Source organism: Xenopus laevis, chromosome 1L (genome assembly GCF_017654675.1).
Source record: "Xenopus laevis strain J_2021 chromosome 1L, Xenopus_laevis_v10.1, whole genome shotgun sequence".
Classification (NCBI taxonomy): domain Eukaryota; kingdom Metazoa; phylum Chordata; class Amphibia; order Anura; family Pipidae; genus Xenopus; species Xenopus laevis.
Genome location: NC_054371.1, coordinates 145,892,175 through 145,908,240, shown reverse-complemented (window position 1 = coordinate 145,908,240; position 16,066 = coordinate 145,892,175). Strand labels below are relative to the sequence as shown.

The 16,066-nt window shown below is 41.5% G+C and overlaps 1 protein-coding gene across 3 annotated transcripts in view; it reads left to right on the top strand.

Moving 5' to 3' along the window:
- The window catches only part of tut7.L (terminal uridylyl transferase 7 L homeolog), a 37,178-nt gene extending 33,886 nt beyond the window's left edge, over positions 1-3,292 (top strand). For all 3 annotated transcript variants that reach the window (XM_018259103.2, XM_018259089.2, XM_018259095.2), the window contains exons 28-29: positions 702-756; positions 1,784-3,292. In XM_018259103.2, the coding sequence (XP_018114592.1) occupies positions 702-756; positions 1,784-1,851 (123 nt within the window). In that variant the 3' untranslated portion in view covers positions 1,852-3,292. The remainder of the gene's footprint in view (positions 1-701; positions 757-1,783) is intronic.
- The last annotated feature ends 12,774 nt before the right edge of the window (positions 3,293-16,066 follow it).

The window sequence follows — 16,066 nt, the reverse complement described above, 5'->3', positions numbered from 1 at the left end:
TTTAATGTTCTCTTCTGTACAGACAAAGCAATTTGTCTTTCTTTACTGTCTGCTATATTCAGATACCTGTTTCTGTAGTTAAAACCACATCCATGTAGTCAGGCCACACCTCCTGCTCAGCTCCATCTGTATTTCTTTATGGGGGTTCATCGTTTACCTTTATAGAAACAAAAGTCATGCAACAGGAATATAACGTCATATTCATTGAAATATTCATTGTAAATATATACGAAGAGCAATGCAACTGGACTTTTGATTAGGAAATTTGCCCTGCATGGGGATGCTAGTGCTTCAGCACAAACTACAGTGCTATAGTATATAATTTAATAACATATAGGATAGTGGAGGGATGTTAGCATCATATGTTTAAAGCCAAGTTAATATAACATGACCATGCTAAATAGAACATTAGTAACTAATTCTGATGAGTTCAAGGCTGTAGTGGTTGCTATGCAGCTACTGGCAATTATTTCCCTGGAATTAACAATCATCATGAATATATATCCTTGCTAATGTATATATAGCAGTCATTCACAGGTAGCCCCTACACCCATTTGCTTAACCCTCGCAGCTGTATCTTGACAGTAAGAGGTTCCTATTCTGCTGTGATGTGGCCTGCTGAGAAGAAAAGTCCAGACTTTTAGAAGTAATCACTTTTATGGTGAACAAAAAGTTCAATGAAATTTTGGCTGATTTTGCAGGCAACACAAGGGCATGATGAGCAGAAGCAGAAAATGTTTTTGAGTCCTCAACAAGGTAAATTCCATTCATATACATATATTTTTATTATTTATTTATTTTTTATTTATTTTAAAGGGGTTGTTCACCTTTAAAGTAGAATTCAACCCTTTAGCAAAAAAAACTCTACCCCCCACCCCACGTAGACCCTCCTCGCCCCGGGGAAATGCCCCTAACTTTTACTTACCCCTCTGCGCAGATTCAGGCATTGGAGTTCCACGCAGCCATCTTCCAGATCTTCAGCTGAAAAGGAGATTGGCTTAAGCAGCACATGCGCAATTGGAGCAATGTTCCTGTTTGCGACAACTTTGCATGAGCCAAAATGGATGAAAATTGCAGAAGTGCAGGAAGAAGGCACGAAGACCTGGAAGATGGCTGCGGTGAACACCGATGCCTGAATTAGAGTCCTGCAGCAGGTCGGGTACCCGCGGGTTACCCGCAAAAACCTGCGGGTTGCAGCTAGAAGTTTTGGATGCGAGTCGGGCCGCGGGTCTTCTCAATAGTGATTTTTACTCCTTTTTTCCGGTCACGCCTACTTCTGATGATGTCCCTTCCGCTTTACGACAGCACTTCCTGTTTTACTCCTTTTTTTTTTCCTGATCGCACCTACTTCCGATGATGTCATTTCTGGTTTACAATGACAGAACTTGCTGATTCTTGATGGTCAGTGGGTCCGGGTTGCGGATAGAGTCCAAGCGGGTAAAAATGCGGGGTGCGCGTTGCGGGTACGGGTCTGGTACGGGTTTCAAAAAATTGACCCGCGCAGGACTCTAACCTGAATCTGTGCCAAGGGTAAGTAAAAGAATTCTCCTTTAAGTTAACTTAGTATAATGTAGAGTGATATTCTGAGATATTTGTAGATTTGGTACAGCAGCACAGTGCTATAAAGCTTTTTATTTTTGGGTATTCCACGCGTGTGGGGTGCCATTAGATCTGTCCCTTAGGCTGCCTTCTTGTTTGAGATCTATAGATCCCATTTCTTTTTACATTTCTCAAGTGCGACTTTGATAAAGCAGGAAATAAAATTGACTATTTGTGTTTTCAGGTAGTCTTTCCAATAAATACATGGCTCAGGGAAAAGCCAACCAGAAGAGATCTCTGCAAGATTCCTGAGGGCAGAACATCCAAGATGGAGTATGCGGCCCGTCCGTGTGAATGCCAATGTACAGATACGATATGAAGTTTACTGATCCAGGCTCACGGGACAGCAGCAATGAACAGACAATGGACTTGCTTAATAAAATGTTTTATTTTGTTCTGATGTGATTTGAAAATGAGAAGAAATTGTGTTTTAATGCAGTCCTCTTACCATGGGTACCTGTTCTTAATTTATTTTTATTTCAGCATTTTAACAGAGAGCCATGATGTTTGTATTTGTGTAGTAAAGTGGGTAAGTACCAGAATTACCTTTAGGGCTATGACAGACGGGACATTTTGTTGCTCACGGATTCCTTTCCATTGCATACAGGTAAAACCACGTGAATCCTGTAATTGAGCACAACTGCCTTGTGGCTTCTTTTTGTGCAGTTTTACATGGTCTGCTATGGGAACGGAAGTGTCTGCAGCCATAACCAAACGCAGGTATCAACACATCTGTCATTGCCATTAGAATCCATTAATTTCCCCCAGTTTTTAATTGCTAAAGCAAATGACCCCCCATAAAGTCCTTTATACTTGGTATACCTCTTAAAGGGCAGATACTATTTATTATTGTTGTTTGTTTACAGAATCATTGTGTAGAGTTGTTTGTGGACTGCTGCTGTATTTACAAACCTGATTTTATTGTAAAATCTTATCTGGTGGAAGCCTCAGTTATATGTCACCTTTTTTATGTAAATAACTGAATGGAAAACACAACCACTTTTTTTTTTTTTTTTAAATTTAATTTTTATCCTGGTCTGGACATTATTTTGTTTTAACTCTTTAAAAACCACCAAATACTGCCCTCCGTTTATTTGCTTAGGAAAAGAAGTCTCAAAGCGGGTTTTTTTTTTTTTTTAATGCTGCTAAAAATGATTTTCCCTTTGTTCGTGTACATGTGACAGCAGGAAGTTGTGTTTGTGTGTGCACTTGTACCTAGAGATAAAACCCTGCAAGAATGATGATACCTTGATTTAAACGAATCATATATTCACGTGTCCTATTCATTGTGAATACTTTTCGTTTCTTCAGATTAACCCATATTTTCTTTTTAACAGAAATTGCGAGATTTCTGAAATGATCAATGGGGTAATGAAAGAAACTGTGTTAGGTGCTGCTGCAAGGTTCTGTGATGGCAGATTTTGCAGTGTAGGAAAGTACCTTCACCAGAGGCCTTAACAGCTTTTTTTTTTTTTTCTTTTTTTTGCTTACACAGTCGTCATGGTAACAAGATGCAATTTTCATTTGGTTTTATGTCTTTATCTCCTCGTACATTTTTAATGCCACTGCATTGTTTTAAACATTGTAAATCCATTCTTGCAGTATTCTCGTACCATACCTGATTTTGTGTATGCCGATACCCTTTGGGAAAAAAAGCTCATTAAAATCGTTGTGCTTCCATGGCCACTATAAATACATTGGTTTGTGATATATTTTGTGGTTTTAACCACATGAAATATGTATGATTTCTTTTATAAATGACTTGGAAGGTATTGCTTGAAAATACCTCATTTTTATTTTCTTCTATATGTTTAAATTTAATATAATAGTGCTCAAACATGCAGTTATCTAAAACAATCGGTGACTGAAGCATTCAACTTTATCAGATCATTATCAAGAGATGACGTCCTGCTGCAAGGAAATTCGCTTCAGCTGTCAACCAGGCAAAACAACAAAGGGAACGCAACATTTCATATTATCAGTAGGGATGCACCGAATCCACTATTTTGGATTTGGCCGAACCCCAGAATCCTTTGCGAAAGATTTGGCAGAATTTGAATACTAATTTGCATATGCAAATTAAAGGTGGGAAGGGGAAAACATGACAAAAAGTCACACGATTTCCCTCCACGCAAATTAGGATTCTGGTTTGGCCAGGCTGAAGGATTCAGCAAATCCAAATCCTGCTGAAAAGTCCGAATCCTGGCCAGATCCCGAACCGAATCCTGGATTCAGTGCATCCCAAATTAAGAGCACTCCGAACAATTTCATATTGAGTTATACATTACCCTATACGTCCCATTTAATAGAGGCTATTGTCGCCTGAAGAAGAGGAGATTTGTCACTGGGGCGACTAATCTCCCTGAATCTGCTCGTGTGGCCTGACCCTAAAGCTGGACATTCGAGTGAGTACCCGCACACCCTGGCCCAACGAGTGTAAGAGATCCCTGGTGCACAGCGAAAATGAGGAAACGGCAACCTCACGAATCAATGGAAGCGGGAATTCACCAGCACACAGGTAATACAAGCAGGATATACCTTGCTAGAAGTTTATTGCAGCATGCAACGTTTCGGGGTTACCCATGCTTGATAAAGGGGGTAACCCCGAAACGTTGCATGCTGCAATAAACTTCTAGCAAGGTATATCCTGCTTGTATTACCTGTGTGCTGGTGAATTCCCGCTTCCTAAAGCTGGACATGCCACACCTTACTTCCAGTCACTTCCAAAGCAGTGGTGGGGACAGAAGTCAGGATGGGAGAGCGCACTCCAATGTTAAGTGCAATTGAACAAATAATAGTGACTGTAACATCACCCAAATGGCATCTTTCCTGTGCCTAACTGTATAAAGATGCAGTGATGCACTTCAATGTCATGTAGCAGCTGAAAAGGTTGGATGACTGACAAAACAACATGAAAAGAGTACAGACTACACCCCAACATGAGGCAAATTCTCCAACTAATTACAAGTGCTTTCCTAACATCGGCAGTTTTTAAAAGAAGTGTCTCTCTAATATATCTGTTTGTTAAGAAAAATATTTTTTTTCATTATTTCGAAGACTATATGGAATTTGAAAGCTTGACCAAAACATTGTCCCAGTCAGCTTATAATAGTTTTCTCTAGTTCTGCTTGGGGGACACAGGGACAGTGGGGTATAGCTGGTACATCTAAGAAGCAGCAACAACTAGGAAAAAACTGGCTCCTCCTCCACTGGCTATACCCCCAGTAGGCGGAGCTCAACTCAGTTGTGTCCTCAGGAGGATAGGACATGTTTTCCGATTATTTTATTCAATTGCTCAGCTAGACTGACACCTAGGGATGTTCAGGCCCTCTACACTGTGTAGAGGTCCATTCTGACACCCTCCTAAGAGGGACCAGTCCCTGGGGTCTTGGAGTGCCTTTGAGCACAGACCACCCAGTCTGATGCTTTTTCTTCCATCTACAGGGAGAAAGAAAAGCTGGCCGGAGGACTGAGACCAGAGGCCTTTTTTGGGGTAAGTCAAGGATTCCCCCTTTTTTATTCAGAAGCGCCTGGCGCTCTACAGGGCCCTGGTTGGAGTTTTTTTTTTTTTTAACCAAAAGCTCTCCCTCACATAACAGTGCGAATCGAATGTTGTTCCACACAGTCTATTCTCCAGTTGGCAAACAATCTTGCCACTGAACACTGGAGTTTCTTGCGCTCCATACCTCCTGTAGTAAGCGGACCTTCTCTACCTATACAGAACGTCCTGCCTACAGCTCCAGACATACAGTGGGGTATTCTGCCTGTTTTTTTCAGCTCCAGCAGGGCACACCCAGGACAGCTGATTCTCCTTCCCTGCATCACCCTCCACAGGTTAATGTTCAGCTAGGCTTAAGGGCTATTAGGGACCGGAGTAGGCCGTTCATCCAACCCCATTACAAGTCCACTTGTTTTTCTGTTATGACTGAGGGTCAAAGTGACAACCTCTTTTCCAGGGCAGTGCCAACTGCCTCTGTTAGATATCTCGCCTGTGCCAAATGCCTATTGAACGTGATTCTGAATCCCCAGGACCTATACTCCCCATTCCTCAGGGAGACCAGGCTACCCAAGGAGAATCCTCATCTAAGGGAGTGACTCCGCAACTACCCATGCTTGATAAAGGGGGTAACCCCGAAACGTTGCATGCTGCAATAAACTTCTAGCAAGGTATATCCTGCTTGTATTACCTGTGTGCTGGTGAATTCCCGCTTCCTAAAGCTGGACATGCCACACCTTACTTCCAGTCACTTCCAAAGCAGTGGTGGGGACAGAAGTCAGGATGGGAGAGCGCACTCCAATGTTAAGTGCAATTGAACAAATAATAGTGACTGTAACATCACCCAAATGGCATCTTTCCTGTGCCTAACTGTATAAAGATGCAGTGATGCACTTCAATGTCATGTAGCAGCTGAAAAGGTTGGATGACTGACAAAACAACATGAAAAGAGTACAGACTACACCCCAACATGAGGCAAATTCTCCAACTAATTACAAGTGCTTTCCTAACATCGGCAGTTTTTAAAAGAAGTGTCTCTCTAATATATCTGTTTGTTAAGAAAAATATTTTTTTTCATTATTTCGAAGACTATATGGAATTTGAAAGCTTGACCAAAACATTGTCCCAGTCAGCTTATAATAGTTTTCTCTAGTTCTGCTTGGGGGACACAGGGACAGTGGGGTATAGCTGGTACATCTAAGAAGCAGCAACAACTAGGAAAAAACTGACTCCTCCTCCACTGGCTATACCCCCAGTAGGCGGAGCTCAACTCAGTTGTGTCCTCAGGAGGATTGGACATGTTTTCCGATTATTTTATTCAATTGCTCAGCTAGACTGACACCTAGGGATGTTCAGGCCCTCTACACTGTGTAGAGGTCCATTCTGACAACCTCCTATGAGGGACCAGTCCCTGGGGTCTTGGAGTGCCTTTGAGCACAGACCACCCAGTCTGATGCTTTTTCTTCCATCTACAGGGAGAAAGAAAAGCTGGCCGGAGGACTGAGACCAGAGGCCTTTTTTGGGGTAAGTCAAGGATTCCCCCTTTTTTATTCAGAAGCGCCTGGCGCTCTACAGGGCCCTGGTTGGAGTTTTTTTTTTTTAACCAAAAGCTCTCCCTCACATAACAGTGCGAATCGAATGTTGTTCCACACAGTCTATTCTCCAGTTGGCAAACAATCTTGCCACTGAACACTGGAGTTTCTTGCGCTCCATACCTCCTGTAGTAAGCGGACCTTCTCTACCTATACAGAACGTCCTGCCTACAGCTCCAGACATACAGTGGGGTATTCTGCCTGTTTTTTTCAGCTCCAGCAGGGCACACCCAGGACAGCTGATTCTCCTTCCCTGCATCACCCTCCACAGGTTAATGTTCAGCTAGGCTTAAGGGCTATTAGGGACCGGAGTAGGCCGTTCATCCAACCCCATTACAAGTCCACTTGTTTTTCTGTTATGACTGAGGGTCAAAGTGACAACCTCTTTTCCAGGGCAGTGCCAACTGCCTCTGTTAGATATCTCGCCTGTGCCAAATGCCTATTGAACGTGATTCTGAATCCCCAGGACCTATACTCCCCATTCCTCAGGGAGACCAGGCTACCCAAGGAGAATCCTCATCTAAGGGAGTGACTCCGCAACATGATCCTCCCCCATCCAGAGACCCTTCTCCTCCAGAATGGGCTGCCCAACTTGCCACAGGGATTCCTAGGTTAGCACAATCTTTAGACAAGTTATTATCTCGACTTGAAAGGCCACAAAACGCAAAGCACCATCTGAAAAAAGACAGTGATTCTCCTTCCAGAATGTCTCCCATACATCCCATATATTCAGGGATGAGGGCGATCCGAAGGCAAGCTTTCTTCCAACTCAGACCAAGACGAGGAGGAGTCGCTTAAACTCTCTTCAGATTCAGTGGAATCTCTAATTACTTCTGTTTTAGAGACTCTTCACCTTCAAGAACCGGAAGTGTCTTCCGACTCCTCTAAGGCACTCTTCAAGCGTCACAGTAAAACTTCTCCAGTTTTTCCTTTCCACTCTCAACTTGATCAGATCATCCAACAGGAGTGGGACAAACCTGAGAGGTGTTTTCAAACTAACCTCCAGTTTCAGAAACACTATCCCTTTCCAAACTATATCACAGAGAAATGGTCTCTTCCGCCATTTGTGGACGCACCAGTGTCCCAGCTTTCTAAGAATACTGCTCTCCCAGTCCCTGATGCCTCATCCTTTAAGGGCGCCATGGACAAGAAGCTAGAGAGTCTCCTCCACTCTCTTTTTCTCGGCCTCAGGCCCTTCTCTACGTCCCGTTGTAGTGACAGCATTCAGTCCTGGTCCAATTCCATGCTTGACGCTATCACCTTTTGGGCTCCTCGTCACAAACTTTCACAATTGGCCTCTCAGATAAAAGAGGCAAATTACTATATTTCCGAGGCTTCCTTGGACGCAGCCCAAGTAATTAATAGATCTTCGGCCCTCACAGATCATTATGGATGAAGCTATGGTCAGCTGACTTCTCTTCCAAAAAAATCCCTGACCTCCATTCCCTTTAAGGGTAAACTCATTTTTGGCCCTGAATTAGAAAAGATTATCAGGCAAGCCACAGGGGGCAAAAGTAATCTCCTACCGCAGCCAAAGGCGCGGCCCACATTTCGAAGGGGAAGGTTTTTTCGTGGCTCCCAAACTAAGACAGCGAGATCCGCCCCTCCAAGACAATCCTTCGCAGCATGTGGTCGCTTCGCAAAAAAGCAAAGACCTGCCTGGCACAACAAAAAGCACACTCCTAAGTCCGGGGACAATTCTACCTCGGCATGCTGGTGTCTCCACACCTTCAACCACATCACCAATAGGAGGGAAGTTAAGTCTGTTCGCCGATGCCTGGCTCACACTGGTACAAGTTGCCTGGATTCACGAGGTGGTGACTCAAGGGCATCATCTAGAATTTTTGTTGCCTCCTCCCCATCGTTTCTTCATGTCCAGGCTTCCGATCCAGAGCCAAATAAGCATACAGCTTTCCTGAAGGTCATTTCCAACCTCCTCATATCAAAGGTGATCACTCCTGTGCCCACAACTGACTGCTTCAAGGGATACTATTCAAACCTATTTGTAGTACCCAAAAAGGACGGGTCAGTTCGTCCCATCCTAGACCTAAAGAAGAAGTTAAATAAACTCATTCGTCCTAGACGCTTCAAGATGGAATCTCTCAGATCTGTCATCACAGCGATGACTCCAGGGCAGTTTCTGATCTCGCTGGATATAAAGGACGCTTATCTGCATGTCACCATTTTCCATCATCATCAGAAATTTTTGAGATTTGCCTGTCAAAACCATAATTTCCAATTTATAAGCCTCCCCTTCGGCCTCCCATCAGCTCCTCGGATCTTCACTGAAATCATGGCTGCAGCCACGGCAGTGATTCGCAGTGTGGGTGTCTCCATCACACCGTACCTGGACAATCTGCTGATCAAGGCTCCCTCCCTTCTGGAGGCTCACTGTTCCCTTGAGATCACTATGGATAAGGTTCCAACTTTCTGTCCGTCACCGTTAAATCCCAAGGAGGTAGCTCTACACTCTCTGGATCCCATCCGGGCTCTAAAATTCTATCTTCACAGAGTTAAAGACATCCGTAAGACTGATGCACTACTTATCCTGCCTTCGGTACCTCAGAAGGGCTCACGGGCCACTAAACCTACTATTTCCCGTTGGATCAAGCAAACCATTCAGCGAGCCTACACGGCACAGGGAAAATCGCCCCCATCTAGAACTACTGCCCACTCTACCAGAGGGATGAGTACGTCCTGGGTGTTGAGAAATCAAGCATCAGCTGAACAGCTGTGCAAGGCGGCTACGTGGACTTCTGTTCACTCTTTTGCCAAATTTTACCATTTTGATACCTTTGCACTTCTGACACTCGCTTCGGCAGAAAGATGCTCCAAGCCGCAGTGGTTTATTCCACATAGTTCTCAATCTCCCACCCGGGAGTTTTTTGGGGGACAGCTTTGGTATGTCCCCACTGTCCTGTGTCCCCCAAGCAGACCTGGAGAAAAGGAGATTTTGTGTACTCACTGTTAAATCTCTTTCTCTTCAGTTTCTTGGGGGAAACAGGGCTTCCCTCCCTGGATTGAGGCTCTCTTTTTCTCCGACAGATATGTTACAGTACTGTTTTTTTTGGAGTATTACAATTCTCATTATAGTTTATTACATTCCTGTTGACAAACTGAGTTGAGCTCCGCCTACTGGGGGTATAGCCAGTGGAGGAGGAGCCAGTTTTTTCCTAGTTGGGTCCTGCCTCCTAGATGTACCAGCTATACCCACTGTCCCTGTCCCCCCCAAGCGACTGAAGAGAAAGAGATTTAACGGTGAATACACAAAATCTCCTTTCATCTCTAGAAAAGCTTTCATTTAAATACGCAATTCTCCTTAGTATTAGCCCTACACAATACAGATTCAAGTGTGTTATAGAATGGTCTTTTTTTAGCAGCTTTTCAACTGGTCTTCATTTTTTTTTTTTTTAATAGTTTTTGACTTCTTCTTTTGACTCTTTCCAGCTTTCAATTGGGGGTCACTGACCTTACAGCCTAAAATATTGCTCCGTGAGGATACGATTTTACTGTTACAAATTTAAAAAAATCTTCAAAATTCTAATTAAAAAAGACCAACCGAAATTAATTTTAAAAAAAAAGTTTTCTTGCAGGTGAATAGTCCGTATTCATTTGAATTCGTCTGAATTCAAATCATACGAATCGAATTCGAAGCAAAGTTTTTCCCAAAAAAAACTATGCTTTTTCAAAGTCCACCAATTGACTCCAAATTCAGTTTCTAGGAGGTCCCCCCATAGGCTAAAACAGCAATTCGGCAGGTTTTAGATAGCGAATGGTTGAAGTTGAATTTTTAAAGAGACGGTACATGATAAATTTTTTTCAAATTCGAATTGAATTTGGACTATTCCCTAGTCGAAGTACACAAAAATTAGCTCGTAATTCGAATTTTTTTAATTCAAATTTTCACTTCGACCTTTGATAAATCTGCCCCTTAGTGTTACTATTTATTAATTACTGTATCTTTCTCTTTGGGCTCTAATCATATTCAAGTATCTTATTAAAATCAATACATGCCAGTATATTGTATCCAAAAACAAAACACATGACTTTCCCAACAACATTTTCAGTCATTGCTCTGCAAAGGCCAACAAAACTTCTCTCTCAGCCTGCTCTGGGAGTCCCTTAGCCTTTTTGCTATTTTAGGATCTGGGAAGAGGTAGAGACCTAGAATTAAAGGTATGCAGCAGTTTTGTATCCACAGGTGCTGGGGAATACCTGCAAAGCAGTTGGGACTCGGTCAGAATATACCAACTCTGTGGGTGGTCTACGGGCACCTTTTATCTGCAGGTGGGTAGTTGTACACTGCAATTTGGAGGGTAGGAAAAGAATATTTTACTTTATCGTGGCAAAAAAAGGTCCACCATGTGATGTTAATTCTGGTTTACGTGATGCCTACACCAGGGGCAGGGCAGCTGTACCAGGATAGGGAAAAGAATGCAGTTAATCTGGCGTGGGTCGTGGTAATCAGGTAAGGGTTGGGTGCAGGTCTCTACCATAAATCTTCAATTGGTTCCTCTCACAGATACAGTTTTTTTTGTTGTTGTAGGAGATAACATACCCACCAGAGTTGTGATCACTGTAAGCAAGTAAGCATTAAAGGAGACATATAGGATAAATGAAAACCCCCCCCTAATTTTGTAGGCAACAATGTATGCTATATGGAGCTGGTTTTACTTTCTGACAAAAATTAAGTCTTTAAAAAAGGTCCCTTTATTGCAGCTCCCTAAAGATCAGCTACAGCCCCTGTCCAAATTTCAAATGAAGAGTCCTAGCTGTCCCCACCAGAAGCACAGTAGGAGGGGATAGCCAATCACAGTCACAAAAGCAAAGACAGGCTTCAGTTCCTATCAGGTTAGCCTAGCTGCTGATTGGTTCCTATCCTACAGTGCTGAGTGCTGCCAGCTCCCCTGCACAACCTGGCAAAGGAGGCGGCAGGAAGTGGGCAGGACTAGTAGGGTTTTTACAGAAATTTTTAATAATGTAAACAAAACATTTTAAAGCACATTCCCTCTATATCTAAAACAGTTTAATGCACTGGCACATTCTTGTTTTTTTTTTCATATGTCAACTTTAAAAGGCTCAGTCACGGAATCCTGGAGAGGTGTGACTGGCTGAGATCTAGAATCTTTATGACTAAGGGGGAGCTGCCATTTTGAGAGATCATGCAAACAGCATTCTTTATTGAGTGTTAAGCTTAGAGGTAGGGGTGCACAAGTAGGAAATTGAAAGAAAGAACAAGAGAGCATATGAGTCAGATTAGAAATCCTCGAGCAGCAGAAAAGAGTAACTTTTCTAGACACTAGACACTTTACAGAATGTAATGGTGGGGATACAGGTTGTTTCTCCATCCAAGGGATTGAGAGAGTAAGATTAGGAGAGAGAGGTGGTGATCTTTTGGGCCTTTAAGGAAGGAGGGAGGTGTTCTGGATTTTCCATTTGGGCACACGTTCAACCATGAATTCGACGTTTGGAGAAATAATCCCACGAGATATCCGATTGGGTATAAAGGACAAAGGGGAGGGATTATTTGGGTTTAAATATTGTGTAACACATGCTGTTGATTGAGACACCTATGACTAAACGCCGGAGGGTGCAAAACGCGTAAGGTGGGCCATGTGGGGTCAGTATGTATCATAATACTTTTTAAAGAATGTGAATAATAAATATCTTTTTTTTACTGAAGATGAGTCTAGGGACATATATCTTTTGATATAAACATTTTTGTGTGTTAAGCTTAGAGGTAGCACAAGGTTTTACACCATATTCCCAGGTGGCACTCACAGAACTGCAATATGAAATTTGCATATTTGTTCTGTATATACACGCATCATCACTGAATGTTATGTTGAATTGGTTTTTATGGTGCAATGAGAGGGGCCTTGTGTAACCTCCCATTATACTATAGGGTAGGACTTCATGGTGCGCGAGGAGCCGACACGTCGCAATGTTGGATGTTTTAAAAAAAACGGAAGTGAAGGAGAAATCGCAGGTAACAACTACGTTGATCCGACTGTCGGATGAAAACGTAGCGCGTTTTAAAACATCCAGCACGTCGCATGTGCTTAGTCGCATTGCGACGTCTCGGCTCCTCGCGCACCATGAAGTCCTACCCTTACAAGAACACTTGAAGAAGGGGCTTGTCCTCAATACATTTGTTGGGATCTCAGTACAATTCATAAGCTATTACACATTGCAGTTGATGAGAAACTGCAATGTGTAAGGGAGTTCCGTTAGGGAATATGGTATGCAGTATTGATACTCTTCTACAAGTAGCAATGGTACCAAATAGAGCGCCACTTTCAGAAATGTTTGAAGCAAGTTTTGGCTGTGCATAAGATTTATTTGCTGAACACCGGGTTGGCACATTATTTTCCTAGGATAACTCTGGTAGGGATTCTGGGACCCGCTGTTCTTTATCCAATGACTGTATAGATGGATAAAGCCCAGAATATGTTTGCTTTATGGCCTTTTGCCCATATAAAGCTAAAGCAAACAGCATCCTCTTGCTTCAGAGATTAAGGTTTAGTCTCTATAATTTACTAATATAGGGCAATTTTGCATCAGTTATGTAATACAGGTATGGGATCTTTTATCCAGAAAACTCTGAATTATGGAAAGGTAATCTCCCACAGACTCCATTTTATCCAAACAATCCAAATATTTAAAAATTATTTCCTTTTTCTTTGTAAAAATAAATCTGTAACTTGTACTTGATCCAAACTAAGATATAATGAATCCTTATTGGAAGTTAAATCTAGTAGACTTAAGGCATGAAGATCCAAATTATGGAAAGATCAGTTATCCAGAAAACCCCAGGTCCCGTGCATTAACAGGTCCCATATCTATATAGATCAACAATTCTGAGTTTTGCTTTCAAAATTCTACTTGCAGAAGTTGTTTCAAAGTTATTTTCTCCAGGGTGGCAAAGTAAATAAACCAGGGATAGAAGGTTATTAGAGGAAAGAAAAAACTACAAGAAACTGCAACATAATTTTATTTTTTTAAACCAAAAATAATTTGGACAAAAATAACAAATGCCTTTCACAAGATGCACATATCATATTCAAGTCACAGAAATCAACTTGTGCGTTTGAGTTTCACGACTTCTCCAGAAACAAAATCAGTGCCAGACTAATCTAATCAAAGGCTTTAATATCACACGATATATATATATATGCCCACTGATAAATAACTGAAGTTAAAAATGCTAATAAATCAGGTAGTTTTAAAATACTTTTTTTTTTTTTAACATATAAAAAATTAAGAAGTCAGCAGAGAATTTGCATGGCCATGATCACGCTTTAGGGAAAGCAAAAGGTCATATATAAGCTATATAAACTATGGATCAGAACAAAATGTAGAAATAAATGGGGATTAAAATGATAGCAAGGATGCAACATTCACACATATATGTGGCACCATTCCTGGGGAAAAGGCCTATTTTTTCCATAGGTTAAAGGAAGAGTGGCACCAGTCCTATGCTGTGCTGCAAATAATGTCAATATTTTGAAGCAAAAATCTTGTTTTACATTAGCTGTAGGAGTAAGCTACCTAGATAGGAGCAACTTGTAGCTGTCAATTCAGCAACTTCAGACAGTCAGCAGCTTATCTTTCCATGTATGGGAGCCACTGAAGGTCCTGCCAGACTGATATCTGCCTGAAAATCCATTTTCCATTCCTCCAGTATTGCCTTTTTTATACAGTCAAGATCAGAGCTATGGTGCCATGTGATAAGACAAGCTCAAGTACTCTTTACCTGAAGGTTCAACATTTACTGCACTGCTGTTTGGCAATACCTGTGGTTGATTTTTAAATCAGAATCACACCGACAGATAGGTATTTTTTTCGGGGACTATGTTGCCCATGAGAGACCAAAAAGCACCCAGTCATTGCCCTTACAGTTTGAAAATACACATACTAACAGCAGTTGCCAACCAACCCATGGAGCTTCCAATTCAGTTGAATGGGGGGGGGTGTTTGACTGTGTTTTGCTCACAGCTAATCAAAACACTTTATGTCCCATGACCCTCCAAACACTTGGCTTAGTAAAGAGAAGCACTGAAATGAAAGAATATATTAATATATGAAATTTGAATCTGTGATGGCAGAAAAGAACACTGCCTGTATAAAATATTATTGTAAAATAGTTGAAATTGTGATACGATCGTATTCCTTTAATTCTTTCTAGCGGAAAACAATGCAGAACAGTGGTACCAAAAACCACTCATTTTCCAACTGATTCCATCTCCTTGGCCTTCAAAGCAACTACAGAATGAGTAGAAGGTATCAAACTTATTACTCCTGTATAATGAACTCCTCCCTACCCATAAACCTGAAACAGACAAATACTGAAAATCAGAAGGGCTCATTTAATACAAAACTCATCTAATCTGAACAAACCCTGCTCATTCCAGGGGAAGGAGATGGAGTAAGAATGAAACAATGTTTTACTCTATAGTTTAAAATTAAAAGCAAACCACATTTTTACTACAGGATTCGTTTTTTGTTTACTATTGGCATATACTGCCCCTGTAACCTTATTTTTCCAGTCTAAAATAGCACCTGCCCATGAAACAAAGTTGCTTAAGATTCAAAATAAGCAAAAGAAAATGATTTAACATCATAGGGAATTGTGTCTCAGTCCAGCAATCCACAGGTAACAATAAACAGACGTGTTTAGCTAAAACAGAATATTGAAACATAACAGTGGCTGCTGTGTGTTACTGTACTGAAGCAATCTTTGTCTGTTTAGTACAAGCACAATATGTTGATGTGAGATATATTCTGCCTGAAGCATCATAGGACCAGTTTTTTTTTTCTTTCCTTCTGGGCAGATTTATCAAAGGTCGAATTTATGTGAATTTTTATATTTTTTTTTACTCTATTAAATTCAAATGGGAAATTATTTTAAGACAAATTTTGAACGTCTAATATTCGATCAAATAGTCCCGACCCGAAAATTTTAAAATTCGAGTTTTCCCTACGAAAAAAACTCTATGTCAGGAAGGCAATTAACATACTCAAATGGTTCAATGGACCTCTGCCATGTACTTGTAAATGAACTCGGCAGGTTTTAAGTAGCGAATATTCTAATTAGATTTCCATTAGGGATGCACCGAATCCACTATTTTGGATTCGGCTGAACCCCCAAATCCTTCACCAAAGATTCGGCCGAATACCGAACCAAATCCTAATTTGCATATGCAAATTAGGGGTATGAAGGGGAAAACATTTTTTACTTCCTTGTTTTGTGACAAAAAGTCACGCAAATTCCCTCCCCGCCTCTAATTTGCATATGTAAATTAGGATATGGATTCAGTTCGGCCGGGCAGAAGGATTCGGCTGATTTCGAATCCTGCTCAAAAAGGCCGAATCCTGA